The 25,435-nt window shown below is 44.6% G+C and overlaps 2 protein-coding genes across 2 annotated transcripts; both read right to left on the bottom strand.

The window, feature by feature from the left end:
• Nucleotides 1-12,855: 12,855 nt before the first annotated feature.
• On the bottom strand, nt 12,856-19,219 carry LOC101773651. The gene is made up of 2 exons (XM_004965488.4): nt 16,421-19,219; nt 12,856-13,173 (listed from the first exon to the last, which is right to left on the bottom strand). Exon 1 carries the CDS (start codon nt 19,142-19,144, stop codon nt 16,439-16,441), a length of 2,706 nt encoding a protein of 901 aa, XP_004965545.1. The 5' UTR covers nt 19,145-19,219; the 3' UTR covers nt 12,856-13,173; nt 16,421-16,438.
• Nucleotides 19,220-19,762: 543 nt separating this feature from the next.
• On the bottom strand, nt 19,763-24,764 carry LOC101773241 (T-complex protein 1 subunit gamma). The gene is made up of 14 exons (XM_004965487.4): nt 24,588-24,764; nt 24,257-24,318; nt 23,999-24,071; nt 23,097-23,164; nt 22,938-23,007; nt 22,770-22,838; nt 22,597-22,668; nt 22,375-22,448; nt 21,988-22,265; nt 21,456-21,840; nt 20,992-21,117; nt 20,711-20,815; nt 20,351-20,425; nt 19,763-20,265 (listed from the first exon to the last, which is right to left on the bottom strand). The coding sequence occupies exons 1-14, from the start codon at nt 24,616-24,618 to the stop codon at nt 20,077-20,079; spliced, it is 1,677 nt and encodes a 558-aa protein (XP_004965544.1). The 5' UTR covers nt 24,619-24,764; the 3' UTR covers nt 19,763-20,076.
• Between the last annotated feature and the right edge of the window lie 671 nt (nt 24,765-25,435).

Here is a 25,435-nt window from a genome sequence, read left to right as displayed (position 1 = left end):
ACGCACGGGTGCCGTGCGCCGCCCTGTGTGCCGCCGGCCAGGGGGCCCTCACCTCCCGGCGTCCCCCGGCCTCCCGATCCCCTCCACGACCTCGCGATGTCTCCCCTCCCCCACTCCCGGCCTCAAACCGTCGCCCCATCCTTTCCTCTCCCCGGAAACGGCCGCACAAGCTTGAAAGCCATTAATGGCCGGCCGACCTTCGATCTCTCCCGGGAGCCCCTTCCGCTCCTCCTCGGGGCCTATAAAGGTCACCATCGACCTCGCCCGGAGTTTCTCTTTCCGTTTTGCTACTCACCCGCCACTCTCTCGCACCGCCGCGCCGCCGCCCGTACTGTCGCCGGTGAAGTTTCTGTTCTTCTCCAGTGAGAGCTCTCTCCTTCCTTTCCCTCCCTCTCTCCCTCCTCTCCCCCACCGAGGCGCCGCCGCCCGCGCGCCGGCGAGGCCTCCGCCCACGCCGGCGAGACCCCCTCCCCGTAGGCCATGCCTCTGTGTGCTTGGTTGCCTGTTGGAGGAAGAAGATGGAGTTTTTGCGATCTAGTCCCTGAACTCTCTGTTATTCCTTTTACTTAATTCTTGTGTCTTGTAAATTTTCCAGAGAAGTCCCTGAAGTTCCTGTATTCTTTTATTTTAACCCGAGCCATGTCATTTTGTAGATCTAACCCTATGTTTCTCTGTTTTTGCGTGTTCAGTATATCTTTCTAAAACATGCTAGCCCCTGAAGTATATAGTTAATTCTATTTTAGCCCCTGAAACTTGTTTATCTCATATCTTCTTCGTTTTAAATCCGATTTCAGCGATTCTCGCACTCACGCGATCGTCTCTGCATGAACGTTAGATTTAGGAGTTTGTTGTAAGCCTTTGCATATGTTTGTTGTACTGTTTTAATCATTGTTTGTTTGTTTGCCTTGTGTGATCGTGTAGACGACGTGACGTTCGCGGAGGAGCAAGTCCAAGAGCAGCCACCGTTCGAAGAAGAGTACTCCCAGTTTGCCGAGGAAGGCAAGTGGCCTTCTCCCTCTGCATGTTCTTTTTGTCCCAATAATATCATGATTAAGCACTTTACTTATTTCTTGTATGTGCATAAGTTTGACGGGAATGCCTATTAAGGACTTACCTAGTTTTAATCCTTATTCCTTGAAAACCTGTTTAATCATGTTGGGTAGACTTGCTAGTCGCTTAAATTGGGTTGGTAATGTGCTAATCATGAAATATGTTAATCATGCTTTATTTATGTTGCTATACATGTTTAATTACAAGAACACTTGATTTAATCGGAACATGGAGAACCACCCAAGAAAACAGTACAACCACAACATCATATGGCTCTGATCTTAGCCGAATAATTAGGCATGTAGTTAGCTGGTGGCTTTACCGAAAGGGCAAGGAGGGGGAAGGTGTTGGGTGCACGATCCGGAGCAGTAGCCTTCGCTAAGCTGCTGTCTCATTAACGAGTTGTGGTCCGCATCGCTACTGAAACTCTAGCGGGCTACCAGTTATCTGCGTGTCTTTGTAAAGGCTTCGTAGTGGACCCCAGCCACTCACCAAAGGAAGTGTTTAAGGGTTTTGCAAACCCGGGCGACACGGGGGACCACGAGTTGTGGGTAAAGTGTACGACCTCTGCAGAGTGAAAACTGATATATCAGCCGTGCTCACGGTTAAGAGCGGCTTGGACCCTCACATGATAATTGAACTTAAAGATGAGATTAATCTGTGTTACCTTTACCTTTGGGTTATGTTAATGTTATATGCTTAATTGGGTTGGTATAAACTTACATCTAGTAATTAGGTGCTGCTAATAAAAATTTGACCAATTAAAATGCTAACCGCTTAAAGCCTTGAGCCATTCCTTGTGAGCCTTGCATGTTTCCCCCACCTGCTGAGTACCAACCATAAGTGTACTCACCCTTGCCCAAACGTTGTTCAGAAGCTTGTGACGACGGGGAGTTCTTCGATGATTTCGAGGAGTTCTAGGCAGGCGGTCCACCAGTCAAGCCTGTGGAGAAGCTACGTTGTGTGTGTGTGCGTGTTAAGTTATCGTTGAATGATTAAAGACCTTCGTGTCTATCACGCTGAGTGTAATAAAGTTCCTACTGGTTTATGTACATTTTTGAGCACTGTCTTTGATGTATTCACTGATGACGTCAACATATGTGTGAGAACGGATCCTGGCACACATATGCAATGCATTCGGTTTTATCCAAAAACTAGGTGTGATAGAAGTGGTACCAGAGCTGTGTTGATTGTAGGACGCAAGCCTAGGTAGAAATGGACGTGAATAAGGACTCATTGTCTAGCAAGCCATGTATGCTCTCAAAATGTCTTAATTCCTCATAAAAATCTATTTTATTTTCATTCTTTGTTAAAATTTGTTCATTTTTGTTTTATTCTGAGTATCTGTTCTTTCTTTTGTCAGATGGCCAGGACCAGGTTGACCGCTTGCAAAAGCACTGCAGGATACCAGGCTCGCATTGCTCCTACTCAGCCAGCTACTCCGGTTCAACCTGTGGAGGAGGTTGAAGAGGATCCGGAGGAGGTTTACTTCTACGTCGAGATGGAGGATGGCAGTGTCATGGAGGTCGACTCGGATGGGAATCTAGTGATCCCGACAGCATCACCAGCTGCCCCAGCTTCGGATGCTCCTGCACCAGCTATTTCTGCATCAGACGCTTCAGCACCAGCTGATCTCGCTCCAGCACCTGCTGCGGATGGTGGAGACCCGGATGATTCGGGGGATGATAGCGATGGTGAGGGAGATGATGATGAAGACGATGAAGATTACAATGATGATGGCAGCGACAACGACAATGCCAACAGCCAGGGTGACAACAATGGTGGAGATGAAGATGGTGGACAGCAGGATGTGACACCAGTTTGTGACTACCAGACTTCAGATGATGAGCCTGGATACTTTCCCACACTGCTCCGGGAAGTACTAGAGACTCTGGGAAACTTTGTGAAGCCCCTCTACGTCACTCAGCGTATCGCCCACGCCACCATGGATGACTACTACTCCACTCAGGTCCACATCAAGGAGCGTTTGGCGACTTCCAGAGGCTTGAGGTCTTACATGGCGCACGACTCCACTACGCCTCACGCCACCTACGCCGCAGCCGTCAGCGACGCTGCCAGGAGAGCTCTGTCAGCCCTCTGCTTCGCTCACCGTGAGAAGTTGAGCACCACCGTCTATTGACACCTTCCTCGCCGAGTCAGTGGTACTGAGGACACAGTTGTACCGTTGGGAGAAGCCGGAGAAGACCGCATCAACGTCCTTGCTCGTGTCACCGCTGCTCTCAACACCGACCTCGACGGAGCTACAGCAGAGCTTGCCAAGACACATGAGGAGCTGCAGGACACTCACGCCAGGATCGCACAGCTTGAGGCACAGCTTGCAGGACAAGAGCCATCTGAGGAGGCAGCCGAGCCCTACTACCCCACTATTTTACCACCCCGCAAGAGGCTTCGCTATGGCACGTCTGGTTCTGTCACCGGTCTTCTAGACTAGGTTTTTCCTTCTTATAGGATGCCTACCAGTGTCTTTCGATAGAACCGTTCCTGTGAGGACGTGCGATGTAATAATGTTTGTTGGTTGAAAACATGCTTGATTTGGGTCTTTGTAATGTCTGGGATGTTTTTGTGGAGTGATGGCCACAACTGCATCAATTAATAAAATAAAGTTAATAGCTTTGGGTCTCAATCTTGGTTCGTTGTTCATTTTTATCTACCTTATCAAATCATCATTCTTATACAAGATTTATTCCTCTAACACTCAGATGGTAAACACCAGGTCAGGAGGAGGACAAGATATTCCAAGTACGAGGCGTGCTCACGTGGTTAACCAACAGAATCAAGCACCACCCCCACCGCCTTCAATAATGGAACCATTTTTGGCTGCCCAGATGCAACTGCTCCAAAACCTCACTGCAGCTGTTCAGAACCTACAAGCTCAACAGAATAAGCAACCACCCCAAGCACCTCAGGCACCAAGGGACAAACACAGGGAATTCATGAGTCACCACCCCCCTACCTACTCACACTCGGTGGATCCGTTGGACGCCGATGACTGGCTGAAGGTCATTAACAAGAAGCTGGATATTACTCAGTGCAATGACCGTGAGAAAGTCTTGTACGCTGCGGGATGTTTGGAAGGAGACGCAGCTGACTGGTGGGATGCTTACACTACTGCCCACGCCAATGCCAATGCAATTACTTGGGAAGAATTCAGAAATAGTTTTCGCACACACCACATTCCAGCTAGTGTGATGAAGCTCAAGCAGAAGGAATTTCTAGCTTTAAAGCAAGGCAATATGACAGTTAGCGAGTATCGGGACAAGTTCACACAGCTATCTCGTTACGCTCCCAACGAGGTGGACACAGATGAGAAGAGACAGGAACGTTTCCTGGATGGTTTGATAGGGCCACTCAATTATCAGCTGTAGAGTCACACATTTCCTAACTTCCAAACTTTGTTGGACAAAGCCATTGGTTTGGAAAGTAAACGTAAAGAGCTCGGGGAACAAAAGAGGAAAATTTCAGTCTCAAGGCCAATCTAGTAGCAACACCCATCCCCGCTTCAACTCACTGCAGGGATCCCAATTCCGCTCAGGAGGACAGGGTGGGAGTTATCAACAGAATCAGCAGTTTCAACGCACAGCTCAACCGCCGCAACGTTTCAATCAACAAGCCCAGCGCAACTCAAATTCTCAGCACAACCGGGCCAACAATGCCACAGGAACACCAGTGCACACTATTCAAGTAACTCCAGTTCAGCCCAATGGGTGCTTCAAGTGTGGTGAGGTGGGACATTACGCCAACGCCTGTCCCAAGAACAACACGCAGATCCCTCAGAAGACTAATGGTTAGAAGTCACAGCAGCAGTCGCAAGCACGCACTGGAAATCAAAACTCTCAGGGAAATAAGGGCCAACAAAATTTCATGCGTGGTAGGGTGAACCACGTGACAGCTGAGACAGCCCAGGAAGCTCCAGATGTTGTTTTCGGTATGTTCCTCGTCAATTCTGAACCTGCATCAGTTTTATTTGACTCTGGAGCAACTCATTCCTTCATAACTGATCAATTCGTGGTAAAGCATAATATACCTAAGCATTCTATGAAGAAAACCTTGTTAGTTAGTTCACCAGGAGGTGATATGGAAACTAGGCAAATATGCCCACGAGTTAATCTGTAAATCATGGGAATAGATTTCCTAGCTAACCTAGTGGTTCTAAAGTCCAACGGTGTTGATGTAATGCTTGGAATGGACTGGTTAAAAGGATGTGATGGAATTATTCTGTGTGCTAAGAGGTCAGTGCTGTTAACTAGCCCTCAAGGAGATAGAATTGAGTTTACAGCTACTGCCCCATCAGAAGAGAAGTGTTTAGTGAATCAGATAAAAGGAAAGTCCTTGGAAGATATCAAGGTTGCAAGTGAATACCCCGACGTCTTTCTTGAAGATTTACCAGGTATGCCACCTGACCGAGATATTGAGTTCTCTATTGATCTTTTACCCAGCACATCACCCATATCTAAAAGACCTTATAGAATGGATGTTAAAGACTTGGTTGAGTTAAAGAAACAAATAGAAGAATTAGAAAGTAAAGGCTATATCCGACCTAGCTCTTCACCTTGGGGAGCACCCGTACTTTTTGTTGATAAAAAGGATGGCACCAGAAGAATGTGCATGGACTATAGAGCTCTTAATGATGTGACCATTAAAAATAAGTATCCACTCCCTAGGATTGAAGATCTGTTTGATCAGATGAGAGGTGCAAAAGTATTTTCCAAAATTGATCTGCGATCAGGTTATCACCAGTTGAAGATCCGAGCAGAAAACATTCCCAAGACAGCGTTTACATCCAGATACGGCCTATATGAGTATACCGTGATGTCATTTGGATTGACGAACGCGCTGGCATACTTCCTGTACTTGATGAACAAGGTGTTTATGGAGTACCTAGACAATTTTGTGGTAGTGTTCATCGATGATATCTTGGTATTTTCTCGAAATGAAGAAGAGCATGAAGAGCACTTAAGATTAGTGTTACATAAGCTTCGGGAGAATCAACTATATGCCAAGTTGAGTAAGTGTGAGTTTTGGTTAAAGGAAGTTTCCTTTCTTGGATATGTTATCATCGACGGAGGAATCACAGTAGACCCAAGCAAAGTTCAAGATGTGCTGAATTGGAATCCACCCAAGAATGTGTCCGAAATCAGAAGTTTTCTTGGATTAGCAGGTTATTACCGCAGATTTATTGAAGGTTTCTCAAAGATTGTCAAACCTCTCACGTCATTGTTAGAAAAAGGAAAAAAGTTTAATGGGATGACAAGTGCCAAGCAAGTTTTGAAGAACTGAGGGAGAAATTGACTACAACTCCTGTACTGATAATGCCGGATATACACAAAGGCTTCGATGTTTATTGTGATGCTTCGCGTCTAGGACTTGGATGTGTATTGATGCAAGAAGGTAGAGTAGTGGCTTATGCCTCAAGACAATTGAGAAAGCACGAGCAAAATTATCCGACTCATGACTTGGAATTAGCTGCCGTTGTGCATGCATTAAAAATTTGGAGACATTACATGATCGGGAACAAGTGTCAGATCTTCACCGACCACAAAAGCCTAAAGTACATCTTCACTTAGAGAGATCTTAATCTAAGGCAGTGCAGATGGTTAGAGTTGATCAAGGACTATGACTTGGATATTCAGTATCATCCCGGCAAAGCAAATGTCGTAGCAGACGCTTTAAGTCGAAAAGGTCAAGCTAATGTGACTATAGCACGATTGATATCTCAAGAGTTATGTTGGGAAATGGAGCGACTCAACTTAGGAATCGTTGCACATACTGAAGCCGTGACTATGGAAATTGAGCCTACACTTGAAAAAGAGATAAGAAAAGGACAATTGACAGATGCTAAAATCAAGGAAATCAAGACTCTAATTGGGTTAGGAAAAGCCCCAGATTTCACTGAAGATGATCAGGGAACTATTTGGTTCAAGAAAAGGATCTGTGTACCGGAGGCCGACCATCTTCGTGAACATATATTGAAGGAAGCACACGATTCAGCTTATTCCATACACCCTGGTAGTACTAAGATGTATCAGGATTTGAAGGAGAAATATTGGTGGTATGGTTTAAAAAGGGGATGTGGCAACCCACATTGCTTTGTGTGATGTATGTCAGAGAGTAAAAGCAGAGCACCAAAGACCAGCAGGTTTACTTCAACCACTGAAGGTACCAGAGTGGAAATGGGAAGAGATCGGAATGGATTTCATCGTTGGGTTACCTCGCACTCGCGATGGTTATGATTCTATATGGGTTGTTGTGGACAGATTGACTAAAGTTGCTCATTTCATACCAGTTAAGACAACCTATAATGGAGCTAAGTTAGCGGAGTTGTATATGTCAAGGATTGTATGTTTACATGGTGTTCCGAAGAAAATAGTATCTGATCGAGGTACTCAATTCACATCACGTTTCTAGCAGAAGTTGCATGAATCAATGGATACAAAGCTTAATTTCAGTTCCGCATATCATCCGCAAACAGATGGTCAAACTGAGAGAATCAATCAAATCTTAGAAGATATGTTAAGAGCTTGTGCTTTAAAGCATGGAGGTAGTTGGGATAAGAGTTTGCCGTATGCAGAATTCTCTTATAACAACAGTTATCAAGCCAGTCTTAAGATGGTCCCGTTCGAAGCGTTATACGGAAGAAAGTGTAGAACACTATTATACTGGAGTCAGACAGGAGAAAGTCAGGTTTTTGGACCAGAAATTCTTAAAGAAGCTGAAAGACAAGTTCAAATAATTCGAGATAATCTCAAGACTGCACAGTCGCGACAAAAGAGTTATGCTGATACTCGGAGAAGGGAACTGACGTTTGAAGTCGGAGATTACATGTATCTTAAGGTATCGCCTATGAGAGGTCTTTGACGATTCAAGGTTAAAGGGAAACTATCACCACGATACATTGGTCCGTTTCAAATTCTAGAAAGAAAAGGAGAAGTGGCATATCAGTTAGACCTACCTGCTCAATTATCGGATGTTCATGATGTGTTTCATGTTTCTCAGTTAAAGAAGTGTCTTAAAGTACCCGAAGAACAGCTACCACTGGAAGATCTTAATGTGAAGGATGATTTGACCTACTCGGAGTATCCTGTCAAGATATTGGAAACATCTCAGAGAGTCACTTGGAGTAAAGTGATCAAAATGTGCAAAGTACAGTGGAGTCACCACTCCGAAGATGAGGCCACCTGGGAAAGAGAAGACGAGCTTATTGAAGAGTTTCCCCAGTTGTTTTCCAATCTCTCCGAATCTCGAGGACGAGATTCTCTTTAAGGGGGGTAGGATTTGTAACACCCAAAATTCCATCACAATGCAATGTAAGCAACTCGATCTAGTTTTTCGAACCCTAAGGATTAAATAAATTACTTTAATTAAATTACGGTATTCAAATAATTAAAGAGCATTTGAAATAATTTTAGAAGCAATAAGTGCTTGGTAGAGTTTTTCTTTTCTCTTTTACTTTGGCTTTTGTTTGAATGCTTGCTTTTGAATTTCAAAAGAATGTGAATTGGATTTTGAAAACTTCAACTCTATTTAAATTTTCAAAACCCTCCACCTCTCTTTCCTCTCCTTGGGCCGAAATTCCTCCTCTCTCTCTTTCAGCCCGCAAGGCATTTTTTTTCCTTCCTCCTCCCAACCGCATGGGCCTAATCTACCCCGCCGGCCCATCTTTTTTTTCCCTCTCCTTTTCTCCCTGCGCAGGCCCATCTCCCCTTCCTTTTCCTCTTGGCCGCCACCTCCCCTCTCCTTTCCTCCCCACCAACCGGCCCAAGCTGGCCCAACCGGCCTACTACCCCTTCATCTCCTACCTCCAGGCGCGTGGAGCACCAGAAACACACGCACGGGTGCCGTGCGCCGCCCTGTGTGCCGCCGGCCGGGGGCCCCTCACCTCCCGGCATCCCCCGACCTCCCGAGCCCCTCCACGACCTCGCGATGTCTCCCCTCCCCCACTCCCGGCCTCAAATCGTCGCCCCATCCTTTCCTCTCCCCGGAAACGGCCGCACAAGCTTGAAAGCCATTAATGGCCGGCCGACCTTCGATCTCTCCCGGGAGCCCCTTCCGCTCCTCCCCGGGGCCTATAAAGGTCACCATCGACCTCGCCCGGAGTTTCTCTTTCTGTTTTGCTACTCACCCGCCACTCTCTCGCACCGCCGTGCCGCCGCCCGTACTGTCGCCGGTGAAGTTTCTGTTCTTCTCCAGTGAGAGCTCTCTCCTTCCTTTCCCTCCCTCTCTCCCTCCTCTCCCCCACCGAGGCGCCGCCGCCCGCGCGCCGGTGAGGCCTCCGCCCACGCCGGCGAGACCCCCTCCCCGTAGGCCATGCCTCTGTGTGCTTGGTTGCCTGTTGGAGGAAGAAGATGGAGTTTTTGCGATCTAGTCCCTGAACTCTCTGTTATTCCTTTTACTTAATTCTTGTGTCTTGTAAATTTTCCAGAGAAGTCCCTGAAGTTCCTGTATTCTTTTATTTTAACCCGAGCCATGTCATTTTGTAGATATAACCCTATGTTTCTCTGTTTTTGCGTGTTCAGTATATCTTTCTAAAACATGCTAGCCCCTGAAGTATATAGTTAATTCTATTTTAGCCCCTGAAACTTGTTTATCTCATATCTTCTTCGTTTTAAATCCGATTTCAGCGATTCTCGCACTCACGTGATCGTCTCTGCATGAACGTTAGATTTAGGAGTTTGTTGTAAGCCTTTGCATATGTTTGTTGTACTGTTTTAATCATTGTTTGTTTGTTTGCCTTGTGTGATCGTGTAGACGACGTGACGTTCGCGGAGGAGCAAGTCCAAGAGCAGCCACCGTTCGAAGAAGAGTACTCCCAGTTTGCCGAGGAAGGCAAGTGGCCTTCTCCCTCTGCATGTTCTTTTTGTCCCAATAATATCATGATTAAGCACTTTACTTATTTCTTGTATGTGCATAAGTTTGACGGGAATGCCTATTAAGGACTTACCTAGTTTTAATCCTTATTCCTTGAAAACCTGTTTAATCATGTTGGGTAGACTTGCTAGTCGCTTAAATTGGGTTGGTAATGTGCTAATCATGAAATATGTTAATCATGCTTTATTTATGTTGCTATACATGTTTAATTACAAGAACACTTGATTTAATCGGAACATGGAGAACCACCCAAGAAAACAGTACAACCACAACATCATATGGCTCTGATCTTAGCCGAATAATTAGGCATGTAGTTAGCTGGTGGCTTTACCGAAAGGGCAAGGAGGGGGAAGGTGTTGGGTGCACGATCCGGAGCAGTAGCCTTCGCTAAGCTGTTGTCTCATTAACGGGTTGTGGTCCGCATCGCTACTGAAACTCTAGCGGGCTACCAGTTATCTGCGTGTCTTTGTAAAGGCTTCGTAGTGGACCCCAGCCACTCACCAAAGGAAGTGTTTAAGGGTTTTGCAAACCCGGGCGACACGGGGGACCACGAGTTGTGCGTAAAGTGTACGACCTCTGCAGAGTGAAAACTGATATATCAGTCGGGCTCACGGTTAAGAGCGGCTTGGACGCTCACATGATAATTGAACTTAAAGATGAGATTAATCTGTGTTACCTTTACCTTTGGGTTATGTTAATGTTATATGCTTAATTGGGTTGGTATAAACTTACATCTAGTAATTAGGTGCTGCTAATAAAAATTTGACCAATTAAAACGCTAACCGCTTAAAGCCTTGAGCCATTCCTTGTGAGCCTTGCATGTTTCCCCCACCTGCTGAGTACCAACCATAAGTGTACTCACCCTTGCTCAAACACTGTTCAGAAGCTTGTGATGACGGGGAGTTCTTCGACGACTTCGAGGAGTTCTAGGCAGGCGGTCCACCAGTCAAGCCTGTGGAGAAGCTACGTTGTGTGTGTGTGCGTGTTAAGTTATCGGTGAACGATTAAAGACCTTCGTGTCTATCACGTTGAGTGTAATAAAGTTCCTATTGATTTATGTACGTTTTTTAGCACTGTCTTTGATGTATTCACTGATGACGTCAACATATGTGTGAGAACGGATCCTGGCACACATATGTGATGCATTCGGTTTTATCCAAAAACTAGGTGTGACACTAGCCGAGTTGTACTAAGTAATGGCCATGGCGTGCTAATAACACAGGTGAGTAGGAATGTTCGCAAGAGATCATTTTTAAGCAGATATATGAATCTTATAAATTATACACGAACAGCACGGGATTAGGACTAACGTGGAGAAAAATATAAGCAAATCTCCTTCAAACAAATATAAACAGAAACTTGCCTCCACATCAGTTAAGTCAAATGAATTGAGCCTTCCAGAGGAGGCCAAGGAGCTGACTGGAACACTAGTGACGTCTTATCAGTAAGTGTTTGATGAAATTGATTTCGTCCCCTAAGGTCTCTCAGTCCATGTGATCAAACACACAGGATGGAAAAGGTCTGCACAAGTCTATGATTTTATATCTGAAACTCTGAATGCACGATCTCTCAGCTGAACTTTGTCAATCTATTGAAATCTTTCTCCTGCTTCTTCTGCGTCCCCTCACCGACTATTAGTTCCTAATGCGTTAACAGATGGATGCTGCCTTCGTTATGGCCGGGTTGATCCCTTCATTTCTTTGCGAGGAGATACCTTCATTTCAATTAGGTTGTCCCTTTTATTCAAGTTCAGGTTTTGATCGTTCGGTACAACTACCTGTTCAGGTTTTCTTTCTCTCTTAATTAGCACCTTCTAATACATTGACATTTTCTCTTCCTTAATCCTGCTGTTGTCGCGCCCAGTGCCAATGTCGTGTAAGAAAACTATGGGCTCCTTGATTAGCCCCACCTTCTAATACATTGACATTTTTGCGTGAACGCACCAAACAAGAGTACAGCAGCCGTATGCCCAGGCAGAGATTCCAATGTCCTGTCCTTGGCTGAAAAGACGTTTGGCTTGGTCATTTGGAACGTTAGGCAAGGCCTACTACACCTGCCACAAAAGTGCAGGCCATCTTGAGATAGAGGCGTGCCTGTGTGAGGACTTGTACTTTCCTTTTCACAAACTTGCTCGAGGTGACGTCTCCATAGGAGAGGAGCACATGCCGAACCCGACATGTACATGACTATAACGTCAATTATCAGATGAGAATCCGAGCATATTTTCTAGACGAAACTCAGGTCCATACCTGTGGCAGAAGCAACCGTCATATCAGTTAGCCTCCACGAAGATCCAATTGATCTCCAGATGAAGTGGCAACTGAACCAACTGCATCCATGGCAAGCTTCCTTTGCTGTTCTCTCTTTTCAACGAAGCTTGTGTTGTGCTCTTGCTGACCCTTGCCCCTGCCCCTCCACGAAATATAATGGCTGACAGAAGACATCAAAATCAAGACAGACAAGGCCAAGAATTGTAAGCTATGAGTTGATTAGCTCTTCGTCATGGACTCTTGGTACAAATAAACCTCTACGCATACACCTTATCCATCTGGTTCTCGAAGCTCTTTGATCCGTGCAAGAATGTTAATCAGTTTCTCCAGCAATAGCACTGCTCTCTTGCAGCCTCTCATATAGACAGTCCAGTGATACATGTATTGTATCCATAACCCACAGGAGAATAAAACCGGACAATGCAAATGCTTGCCAGGTGCCTTGCATTTCTTTTCTCAAGGCCTACTCGATGGTTCAGGTCCATCAAACCGGACACCTCTGAAAATTGTTCGGTCTAATGCAGCACCACAAGTCACCATCTTTATAAATCCAAGCATTAGTAAGGTAGTAAAATTACCCTTGGCATCCTTCAAGCATCCGCCCACGGAAGTGTAGAAGTTAATACTACCTGCAATCAAGCTGAAGTGGTTCCACCAACCAGCACTCTTCGCACCCGAGGGCCTATATTACACCGTTAATGCACAATCAGGAATTCAAAATGCAAACAGAGGATAAGAATGCACACTTTGATATAGATTAAGAACCCCTAAATGCATCTAAATTAAGCACTAATCATCAAAACGTCCCCATATGAGGATACATCCAGGTTACATGCGAAATCATTTATCTTTACTACAGTATGTACCACCAGGTAGGCCACAACTGCTGGTGTGTTCTCGTTGGCATCAAAACTTCTAGCAGAGGGGCAAGGTAGTAGCTAGGGGCCATCTTCACACAATGGTGAACCTGATAAAAACAATGGGAGATTTTTCAGCTCATGCAAAATGCTATCCAACAAAAAGAGAATAACCAGAAAGCACATATTCCGATACAACACCAAGGGTAAGATAAGAAGCCAATATTAAAGTAGGTGATCTCGTGCTTGTTTGTATACAACCTTAACATATTACACCAAACTTGAGCACAAAGGAGTATAGAAGTTGAGTATACAAAATTCTGAGCTCTATGCACCTCATGCCTACCCGCTAGTTGAATTACAATTCTAGCAAGAGAAAACTTCCAAAACACAAAATGAAAGTATAAATTACTAAGTTGTATGCTGTGATATGCTTCCGCAGATAGCTGCAAACTAAAAACTGAGCACTCCTACAAACCCTCCCAAAATTTTAGGGCCCCAGCTGGTCCTAAGAAACAGGCCATATCTGACCGATTGCTATTGCAAGAACAAGACAGAAACTTGAATCCCAGAGGGCAGGGACGGACCCAGAAATCAGCTCTGACCCGGGCTGAACTAGTGTATCCTGTGATCAGTGTCCATGCAAAAAGATCAATTTATGAAGGCAATAGCCAGCGGACGAAGCATTTCATGAACTAGCCTGGTATTGGTCTGCTGGGTCTTTTTGCCTGAGAGATATCACAGGCGTACAGTTGAATTTACAGTCTCTAACATGGTTGTGCAAAGGGGGCTATAGGGGCTGGACCTGGGCCGCAGCCCACCCAGCCCGAGTCCTGGATCCACCCCTGCCAGAGGGCCTGCTCATCCAATGACTACTCCTTTATTCCAAAACAAAAAACCATTGTATCTCATCTTTAAGATCAAAGTTTTACCCTTAGTTTTAAATGAATCAGTAATTACTCGAAGACACCTAGTACAATAGTACAATTTTACATAACAAAGGCATACACATACAGTTTTAAGAAATGGAACCAGTAATGTATGTGCCTGCATAGTACATGTTTTAAATTTGAACTTGGGGACTAATATTAATATGTAATTTTGACAGCTACAGAAATTTATCAATGAGCACAAAAGATCCTTATCAAACTACAGTTACTTTGAACTAAGAACATCACTCAACAATATCATTTAGAAACTTGTCAATCAGCTGTTTGTGATTTTTTCTGCTAATTAATCAGCTGTTATTTCGGGTACAGGTTCTTCCCAGATTATGGTTCCCAAACAATTTCAACCTTGAATTCAACGGCGAAAACTAGCCAACCATGCATTGCAATTTAATCTTCAAGTAAATAATCTAACACTCATGTTGAAACTAACATAAATTGTCTTTAAGGGTGCGTTTGGCAGAACTCCCAGAGCTGATTCTCTGCTGAATCCAGCAGGAACTCTGCCAAACAGTTTTTCAGAGAGAAGTGATTCTCTGCTGATTCTGTGAAGTGATTCTCTGAAATGAACTAAGAGGCTGGGAGCTGAAAAAAGTAGCTTCTCCTGATTTTGTGAAGTGATTCTCCATCCTGATTTTAAGTGTTTATGCTAGAGAATCAAAGAGAATCACTTTCAGCCACAGAATAACTTCTCTCAGAGATTCTCTGAAATGAACTAAGAGGCTGGGAGCTGAAAAAAGTAGCTTCTCTTGATTTCGTGAAGTGATTCTCCATCCTGATTTTAAGTGTTTATGCTAGAGAATCAAAGAGAATCACTTGCAGCCACAGAATAACTTCTCTCAGAAAATCAGCTCCCCATAGAGAATCAGAATCAGATGGAGCTCTACCAAACAAGCTCTAAAATATTCATGGGGTACTGACATCATGCATTGTAATTTAATTTAACACTGACTTACTGATATCAAACTGGACACAAGTAATGCAACATCCATAAGGCCACATTTCCACATGGAGTAAAAAAATTTATGTCACTCCATATCAAAAATCATTTTGGACAGACATTTTAAACATTGACAACCAATGTGAGCAAATATATCCAGACTACCATTTCAAAATGATACCAATAGATCTGTCATAAACCTAGCCCAAGCCTGGTGCAAACCCATGCCTAACCATTTCCTTCCCAATCACAACCTATGACCAACCAAGTCTAACCGGGCTATGGAAACGCTTAATGTTTGAAGTTTGAACAGGTATCATAAGGTCAACCAAATGGCCCGCCCACTATAACTTCTTTATGTGGCTTAGGGCCTGTTTGGATGTTGTAGTTTTAGAAAACTATAGTATCAGGAAACTGTACTTTTATAAGCCTAAGATATGCAAAACTGTGGTTTAGAAAAAAAGGTCTCGAATGGAATTTTTGAAACTCCAAAAAGACTGGTTTTCACAATACCACGGTCTTTAAAACAAGAAACTTTGTTGCATCCAAACACCCATCACCTTTCAAAAACTTAAGTATTTTGGAAAACCATAGTATTTGTCCAATACTCCAAAAATACTTTGCATCCAAACATAATGTGCAAGCTCAATTTGTATTCATATTTGCATGACCAGGGATCAAGCTCAACCCCGTTAGTTCCAGACATCTAGTTAAAATATAGAACTGGGATAGCAGAATTTCATTAGTCACAATTGCTATCACCTACCAGACTGAATCATAAGTTCTCTACAGATTAAGTATTCAATGTACAGACCATATGCTGACTTGTGCCTTATTCATCAGAAATGAATGAGCAAATAAATGATGATTATGGCATTAGAAGCTATTATAACCTTATAGCAAGACTACACATTCTGTTGACTTACTAGAACATCCAGGTTTATAGCTATATATTCCTGGCATGAACCCAACTAACCTGACATGTGATTTAACAAAGCGTTCACCTATCAAGGATACTATTAAAATATTATAGCATAACATATACTCAGCCAAGTTTGATCTGTAGACCTGAAAACCATCATATAATATTTACCAAAGATGGTTGCTAACAATCCAAAACAAAAGGAGATATAATATGCCTCTGGTGATTCCAGGGTGTAGCAGTTCAATAGGAAATTTGCCAAGGCAAGTAGTTAATACTGCATTCTAAAGCAGGTTACTATGTTTATCTGTCCTATTTTCATCCATATATTCATTAAAATAATTGCTAAAAATGGTAGTAAATTCTTCAAAAGCATTATACCTATTCAAATGCAATGTGTCATATAGTCATACTCTATGGAAAAAACAGTAGATAAGCACCCAATCCAAAGTTCCAAACCATAAGAAAACATGGCATTCTCTAGACCATATCATTTCTTCATATTAGTAATATTACAATAGACTGCTTTTATATGCTAATCCACATACCTCTGACTGTCAGGAAACTCATTCCTCTGTAGATGGGGTAGCAAATCTTGCTCTTCTGTATTCCTTGAGAAGATCAATCTCCTTATACAGTCCTTCCATTCTGCTCCACAGTGAGTTGACAGAGAGGGTCCACTCGTCAAGCTTTAAGAACCATTCGTTCTGGAATTTTTCAATCATTGCATTTGCCGCAGCAAGTTTTTGCCGCTCCTCCTCAAACCGCATTCTCTCCAACTCACTCACACTAAGAACAAGACCCCCACCACCAGTAACATCGCCATAAAGAGGCTTGTTACAAGGGAACTTCTTCCTGTACTCTTCAAAAGAAGCCTGGGTCTGTTTCAAAGCTTTTTTGTAGCCAGTGACCAACTGGGCCATAACATTCAGATCATGCTCAAAGCGTCTAAGCTCCGCTTGATACTTATTCTGTTGCTCAAACCGAGTGGAGTTTAGGGTTTGGATAATCGCGTCTTTCTGCTGCAGCATGTCAGACCAATGTTGTTTCTCAAACTGCAAATTTTGAAGTTCTTGCTCCTTCTGCTCATAGAGCCTGCTTGCCTCAACCATCAAGTTCTGTATAGGTACCGAAAAGTTTGCATTAAAAAAGCCTGATCCAGGTGATATGCTGCTACTGTTGCTATGCCGCATCCTCTTTTGCTGGTTGCACTGAGGAAACTGTTCTTGTGCCTGCAGATTGCCATTGTACCCATCAATATCACCAATTTGCCTCTTACCATTATTCCCAAATAAATATGAGCTTCCTGGTTCCAAGTCCACTCCATTCTTATGTGCATCAGCCCCCATAGACAAGAATTCCCCAGATAGGCCATGCACATTCTCTGTTATGTTGTACGATGAGGGAATTGAGTTCATAGCCTGGAGGAGGTTTGACGATGTCATCCTTTCCAAAGATCCCCTTCCAGAGAAATCATCAAACCCCAGCTCATCCCTCATCTCGGCCTCCCCTTTATTCAAGTTCTCAAACTCCATTCCTCCAAATGTATTACAGCGCTGTAAGGAGTGTGTCATTTCCTCGTCCTCGTTGCCATCCCCACTGTCGTCCCCAATTCTCCAACTCATGTCCTTTCCACCATTAACCCCCTCAAATCCATCATCCTCTGACTCCTCCGCGTCTTCATTGTCACTGTCTCCTTCATCCAGATTTTCAATATGTGTTTCCTCTTCCACATCCATACTATCATAACCGTTTGTAGAATTAAAACCCAAGCTCAACCCCATCGCATCGCTCTCTTCCTCCCCATCAGCCTCCTCATCTCCCACCTCCTCTGCTACAGCCACCACTTCCTCCTGTGTCACAACTACTGTCTCCACCAAGGGCTCTTCACCGTCTTCTTCTGAAGCCCCTGCCACATCATCACCCTCTGCTGGTTCTGCATCTCCCGCATCCTCTTTGTCGTCAGGCATCGCCTCAGCAGACACCGCTTCAACTGCCACAAATCCCAAACCCGAACCATCCATGTTTGTGCCATTTACATGCCCATCAATCATCCCTGATTCATCCAAGCTTGTACCCTTATCATCCTCATCCACCGCCTCCAATTCATCTAAGTTCTTGCCCCTCCCATCCTCATCCACTGCCTCCGGTTCATCTAAGCTCTTGCTCCTCACATCCTCATCAACAGCCTCAGATTTATCCAAGCTTTTTCCCCTTGCATCTTTATCGACCACCTCCAATTCCTCTATGTTGTTCCTGGCATCCGCATCACCCAGACCCAACTCCTCCAAGACCTTGTTCCTTGTAACAAGATCCCCCAACTCCATCTCGTCCAAGCCCGCACTCCTCACATCAGCATTTCCCAATTCCGACTCCTCCAAGCTCTTGCCTCTCACATCCATATCTGCATCTGCCTCTCCATCCCCCAGCTCCAGCTCCTCCAAGCTCTTGCTTTTCACATCAGTATCAGCATCCTCATCCCCATCCTCCTGGCCCATCTCCATATCTCCATCCACAGACGCCTCTGGGACGGCCTCCCCTCTCTCCCCACCATCCACCGCCTCAAACAGGTTCGGCTTCTGCGCCCAAATGAGCCTTTGCAGATGCAGCCCGAAGTAGCAAACCCCATCGTCCCTCTTGGGCAGCTCAAGCAACTCTTTCTCCACGAGGCCCCAGATCAGACCCGCCCAGTCAACCCTATGCGCTGACCCCTCCCTGACTGCCCGCTCCGCGGCGGCCACCTCCTGCGGCAGTATGCACATGTCGTCGCCCTGGAAAGGGAGAAGGACGTAATCCTGCAGAAGCTGCATGACCGCGGGCGCCACCGCGGCGGGGTCCACATCCGGCGGTGCCGCCGCCGCGGAGGCGGGCTTCGGCGGGAGGGAGAGCGCGCGGGCGAGCTCGTGCCGGGAGACGGCAACGCGGACGCCGCGGACGAAGCTGCGCTTGCAGGCCGGGTCGTAGTAGGCGACGAGCGGTGCGACGAGGTCGGGGCGCGGCGCGTCGGAGTGCAGGTCGAGGCGGGCGAAGTCCAGGAGGCCGAGCGCGCGGAGGGCCGCCTCGTGGGGCGGCGTTAGGGCCCGGGCCCCGGCAGCGGGGGATTCGAGGGGGCGGAGGAGGAGGTGGGCGCGGAGGTGGGCCAGGCGCTGCTCCGCGGCGGCGCGCTGCTTCTCGGTGAGGGGCTTCTTGAGCTTGCCGCCACCGGGGGCAAGGGGCTTCCGCGGCGGCATGTCCGGATCCAGCGAGGTGAGGGGATCGGCGGAGTCGGGCATGGCGGGGTGGGGAATTCGGGGAGGGGGATCGCGGTGGCGTGGGGGCGCTTCCTCGGGTTCTTCGCGTGGGTTTTGTGTTTCGCCGTTTCGATTTCGTAGTGGGGGTCGTTGGAAGAGTTGAGGAAGGTAAGGGTCTTTATTGAAATTTTGTTCTTTTTTCAGTTGGAGTTTATGCTTCAGTTCAGCGTGAGATCATACGAAAATCAAAGCAAAGATTTCCTCCTTATTTGTATAAACGGAGATTACGGATGCATTCGGTCGTAACATATACTGTATTTAGATCTATATATATAGAAAAGTCAAAACGATCGCAATTTAGAACGGAGGGAGTAGATGGAAGCCAGAAATGTATTTATTTAACGATCTGCTTGAGAAATGGTAGGACCTAACGTAATCTTAGGCTAAATACAAATAAAGCAAATTTGAAGTCGCTCCAAGGATTTTGGACTTTTGGGCTTTAAGCGCTCACTATGCATCTTCTTTCTTCCTCTTCGACACATCTTCCCCACGTGACCACGCGGTTCACACCGGACTCGCTACGGCCTGGATCCCCCGCAAGTCAACGACTTCTGGCATTCTGGCAACAATCGCCCATAATCAAGTTACCCGAAGCTGTAATGATCAGAGTTACCAGCATGGGAAACGATAGCATTACCAAACCAAAGCATGTGTCATTACAACAGACACAGTTAGCCACAAAAACTACTAGTTTCGCTGCTTGATAGTCGTCCAGCTAAGTCCAAAACAAGATGAACAGCAGCCACACTTCAAAACCTGGATCCCAAAACCCACGAACCACTCTCAACTGTATGAAATCAGGTACATTTGCATGCCAGGCCCAGCCACCAACAAACACTCAAATAATAAACTTGGCTCAACGTGCTATCCTGGCCTGAGTAAACAACTTCGCCAGTGTGGGTTCGCTAAAACATCTACTCTGGGATCATCTGCTCATTGTCCGCATCACCTTCCGTTTCAATCTGGGGCTGCTTGGGAGCTGAGGCTCCAGGAGCCTGCTTCTTCTTGATACCGCTGACAATGTCATCGATTCTCAACAGCATGCAAGCAGCCTCAATAGCTGTCTTGAACGTCTGTGCTTTGACACTGTAGGAGTCCCAGATCTAAAAATAGAACACACTGGTGCTTAGACAAGCACAGAAACATTGGGGTAAATTGGCATGTATGCAGATGGAGGGAGAGAAGTACCTTTCGCTCTTTCATGTCAACAATTTCACCACTTCTTCCATCAAGGCCAACCCAGGCATTTTCACCATTAGCATGCTGAAGCAACAAAAGCCATTGGTATCATAAATCTAATGCATCTATTTATATAATTAAAAAACATCTAAAAGATGGAAAATGTTTGTTTTGGACTTGAAGCTTAAATCCACTGTAAGACTAAGTTATTTTAAAAGTTAACAAAAGAATTGTTGACCTCAAATCTTTTCATTGCTCGGAAATGCTAATCCCTACGATAGGTAGAAGTCGAGCACTTCCAATATAGGTCCAAGTCCAATACATAAATGAAGGTTAACCCACAATTTAGATGAGATTAGGGATAATCACCTTTCCTTGGAGTTGAGTCATTGTCCTAATAATATTCAAACCACAATTTTGGGCCAATGTTCTCGGAATTGCTTCAAATGCCAAAGCAGCAGCTTCATAGGGCCACTGATACAAACAAATGAAAAAAAAGTTCAGATATTCAAGCCTAGCTGGTGTTAGACCAAAAAAACAGAAAGCTTTCCCTGTGCCACCCACTCAGAAATTTATGTAAATACAGTAATACACACTATTGGCATTATAATGGCTTACAACAGAGGCAACTAACAACAATAACACAATACCTTTTCAACACCTTCAACTGAAGAACTCTTTTGCTTCAGTGCTGCCGATACAGTCAATTCAGTAGCACCACCTCCAGGTAGGAGTTTTGGGTTCTTCAAAATGTTCCTCGCAACAGACATGGCATCCTGCATTAAAAAATGGCATCTTAGAGGACAATAACATAATCTTAAACTTGTTGGCCTACACATGAACTTCATGTTTGAGAAATGAAAAATGAATTTACCATCGCCTAAAGTAAATACCATGCAGCAAAAGGAGTTAAGAAGGGGCATTAGAACATGGTACTCAACGAGAGCAATCTAATCTACTTATATTTCTAGGTTGCTTAGATGATCAAAATGGTCCTACTGTCTTATAAAGGAAACAAAATGTTAAAACCAAACTTTGAAGGGAGTTGATGAGTGAGGTCATAATATGGATAAGTGTCTGCCAACTAATAGAAGGAAGGAGATGGAAAAGGTACCTGCAGGTTCCTCTCAACTTCATTCAAGACATCCTTGCTTGCTCCCCTCAACAGAACAGTGCATGCCTTTGGATCTTTACAATCAACGATGAAGGCAAAGAATTCATCGCCTATCTTCTTGACCTCGAAGAGGCCAGCTCCTGTGCCCACATCAGATTCTTGAAGCTCCTCAGGCCTGTTCACTATAACTGCTCCACAAGCCTTAGCAATTCTGTTGTTGTCAGTTTTTCGAAGTCTACGAATTGCACTAACACCAGCCTTGCTCAAATAATGAATAGCAAGATCACTGAGCCCTTTCTCTGTGATGACCAAATCAGGCTTAAATTTAAGAATTTGTGCACAGAGGTTCTTTATGTACTCTTCCTCCATCTCCAGCAGAACCTGCCTGCAATAAATAATAGTTTGCCAAATCCACATCAACATTTTACTAAAATAACATAGGACTAATGCATCCATTGAAGTTCAAAAGGACTGATGTGATTCAGCATTCATGTCTACATGGCAGTAAAAGTTACATGTAGGAATCTCTTACCAATCTTCTTCCTTCATCAACTCAGCATTAGTCTGATTTTCTCCCTTCTTATACTCAATAGGGCTGTCCAGAAGGATTATACGTGGGTTAACTATCTTCCTTCTCATTTTACCAGGAGCCACAACATCCTTATTGATCATAACTCCTTTGAGGACCCTAGAATCCTCTAACTGACCACCAGGAACCTTTTCTACTTTAATATACTTCTTGATATCAACTTCACGCATGCCCTGACCTAGGTCAACGCCTGCTGTTGTAGTAGCATCGATAGCAAGGTCCTGAGCAAAGCAACATAATGTCAGAAAATCCATAAACTAAACAAAGTAAAAAAAAAAACAAGGTGGAGACAGCTGGTTGTTAAGTTTCACACAGAAGAAAGATACTTACAGCAATAAGGTCACCAAACTGGCCAGTGAATTTTGTACCAATGGAGCTCTTCACAAGTCCTAGCATTGACACGCCTACATAATGGTATATCACAGTGACATTAATATATATTATGTTATCAAATGATCATGTAAGAGGAGAGGGATCATGTCCCTGATAAGCAGTATAATGTTTGTAGGGTTTTGGGACTCAGGAGAAACCACAAGTTCCATGTAAACTTACGATCATTCACATCGACAGGCATTGCTATCTTGTCAAGAACAGCTATAGCATCATCAAGCGCTTTGGTGTATGCTGAAATTTGGAGCAATACGTGTTAGAACAGATAAGAAATCAAGAGCGAAAAAGAAGTCCTACTCCAGTAAACAGAAGCCCTGAGAACTAATGGATCTTACCTCGGCAAATAACAGTAGGATGATAGTTCTTGTCAATAAATGCTTGAGCAACATGGAGCATCTCACCAGCTAGCATTGAGAAATTTAATGCGGGTGAATGATAATATCAATAACCATCATAACTATCAAAGTAAAACTGCCTAAAAAACTGACAGATGAAACATATACCTAGAACAATCACAGAGGTTGTGCCATCACCCACTTCCTCATCTTGTGTACGGCTTAGTTCAATCATAGACTGCACAAGGGAACACAATTAGGTATACAAGAGTGGCAGCATGAGTTATCCATTGAACAGAAATACAATGATTGCTGAATATGGTATACCTTAGCAGCAGGATGTGCAATGTCTATTTCCCTCAATATAGCATTCCCGTCATTAGTAACCACGATACCTGCAAAAGCACAAACAACCAAGATAACACTGTTAAAACAAAAGGAAAAGGGACTAGCATCAGATGTGGCATAATTTACTAATAACCAAATTGATGTAGTTTTAACTACTGTTCAATGGCAATTGAAACAGTAAGAGGCATCACTACACCATGGCATGACATATTTCTGTTCTCAAAAGTTACTACTGTATAAACAAATAATTTTTCCAGAAAGTATGCATGCCCAGCACACATCAAGTTGTGTTGTTTTCAATTAATATGCCAACTTTGAATTTTCAGCAACAGGAGTGTAAGTTCTCTGGAGGAAAACTATCATCGCTGGCATAAGTGGGAAAAACTATCTTAACAAAAGAATTGGAAACAGGATCATTAGAATTATCTCTAGGAGAACAAAATGGCATACATAACTGACCAGCAACTAGAGCAATTTCATCTCACACAGGTACAAGCCAATAACAGGCAAGTATATACAAAACTCACAATTAAATGTTCTCATTGCGGTGACAAGGTTCATGGGAGCAGGTTAACTTCACTGCCGGAGGTTATTATATGTGTAAAGGTTCAACTCTATGTGGTATAGCAGTGATTCCGTAAAATTCATAGAATCTGAGCTCAACCACCAAGGGGTTCAGGAAAAGGACTAGCACACCTAGTATATTGCACACCACATAATTGGTTCGGAGCAAGCACAATCCAGTACAAAATTTATTGCCGTATTACCCAGTGCCCAAAAACCTCTTTAATATAAAACAGTTTACATGAAATTTGTGATCAAATCAAAATTTCAATGATAAACAATGCAACGCATAGACTAGATTTGAGTTCTTGGCACACCTCCACCGGCATCAAGAAGCATCTTCAACATAGATCTGGGACCCAGTGTAGTGCGAATGATGTCTGCCACAGCCTGCAAATCAAATACTAACATGTAACTATACTGAATAGGAAATCAATTAGTACAACATGAGGGGACGTCCTCTAAGAAAGTTTTTTCCCCAATAACATGGGCAGCGCTACGGTAATAGGAAATCAACAATAGAATGAACTGCTTGCACTGGACTAATCAAACTAGTGCGGCGTAGAAGCCCTCACCTTGGCAGCCTGGATGTTCGCCTGGTGCACCTTCGCTCCCGACTCTCGCTTCAGCGAGTCCTCTGCTCAAATCAAACCATAAAAGAGATCAGACAAATTTCACCAAAACCCAAACGGGATAGATCAGATCAGCTTAAACAGAACCCTAACGCCCGAACCAACAAACTGAATCGCGGATTCCAACAGCAAGATCAAGCGGGTTTCGACACAAACAACCTCGAAAAGAGCCTAAACTAAAACCTAGGAGCAAGGAAACATCAGCCCACCCGGGCACAAAAATGGCGGCGCGCACGACGTAGTAGGAGGGATCGGACGGGACGGAAGCGCTTACTCAGCACGAGGACGGGGGCGTGCAGCGCCATGGCGGTCTCGCGACGGCGGCGACGGGGGAGGCGGCGACGGGAGGGGGAGTGGAGAGGAGAGGAGGGTGCTGCGCCGCGGGATCTTCCTAGCTTTCGAGGGTTTGTTTCAGTTTTGGTGGGTTCAAGTGAAACCCTCGCCTCGCCGCCTCTCGAGAGGGTTCGACGTTCACGTGCTTCCGGCGTGCTACTTTCTCAGCTGCCCTAGAGCCCAGGTAATGTTGGGTGGGCTTTCTTTAAACAGTCTCATATGGGAATGGACCGATGGCCCTTATGGGCCTCGACAAAATTCTTGCTGGTACGTCTAACGCGGCAAACAGCCCAAAATACCCTGCGGCCAGGCAGCAAACCACCTGCGGGAGTGCGGGTACGTCTACGGGCTTAGGCTAGTCCCAGTGCAAGATTTGCACTGTTTCCAAGGATGCCACATCATCCCATGAGGTGTATTCTTATGAATGAAACAAGAAGTCTCAGTGCACAGTTTCATTTCATGATTTCATAGGATGCTCATGACATTTAATTGTGAGGCATGTGATTGGATATGGTTAAATGAAATAACTTTATAGCCCCCAATGCAAGTTTCAATAGGTTTCATAGTCTTGGAAACAGTGTATACACAGTTTCATCCTGATGAAACTCCTTTCCTCTCTCACTTCATAACTACCATGCTATGTCATCACATATACTGATGTGTCACCGTATTTAATGTGCATGAAACCTCTATAAAACTCCCACTAGGATTAGCCTTAGGATCGAAGGGATTAGATCTTGTATTCAGAATTTGACCATGTGTCGAAAGAAAAAGTTTTGAAGTTAGTAG

Source organism: Setaria italica, chromosome IV (genome assembly GCF_000263155.2).
Source record: "Setaria italica strain Yugu1 chromosome IV, Setaria_italica_v2.0, whole genome shotgun sequence".
In the NCBI taxonomy this organism is placed as follows: Eukaryota; Viridiplantae; Streptophyta; class Magnoliopsida; order Poales; family Poaceae; genus Setaria; species Setaria italica.
Note: the sequence above shows the minus strand (reverse complement) of the source record. Positions and strands in the feature narration are given on the sequence as shown.

Coding starts and splice junctions, on each gene's coding strand:
- LOC101773651 (XM_004965488.4), bottom strand. CDS start 19,144: ATGCCCGACTCCGCCGATCCCCTCACCTCGCTGGATCCGGACATGCCG.
- LOC101773241 (XM_004965487.4), bottom strand. CDS start 24,618: ATGGCGCTGCACGCCCCCGTCCTCGTGCTGA. Junction 22,839..22,937: donor AACCTCTGTGATTGTTCTAG/GTATATGTTTCA, acceptor TCTCAATGCTAG/CTGGTGAGATGCTCCATGTT. Junction 22,669..22,769: donor TCCTACTGTTATTTGCCGAG/GTAAGATCCATT, acceptor TCCAAATTTCAG/CATACACCAAAGCGCTTGAT.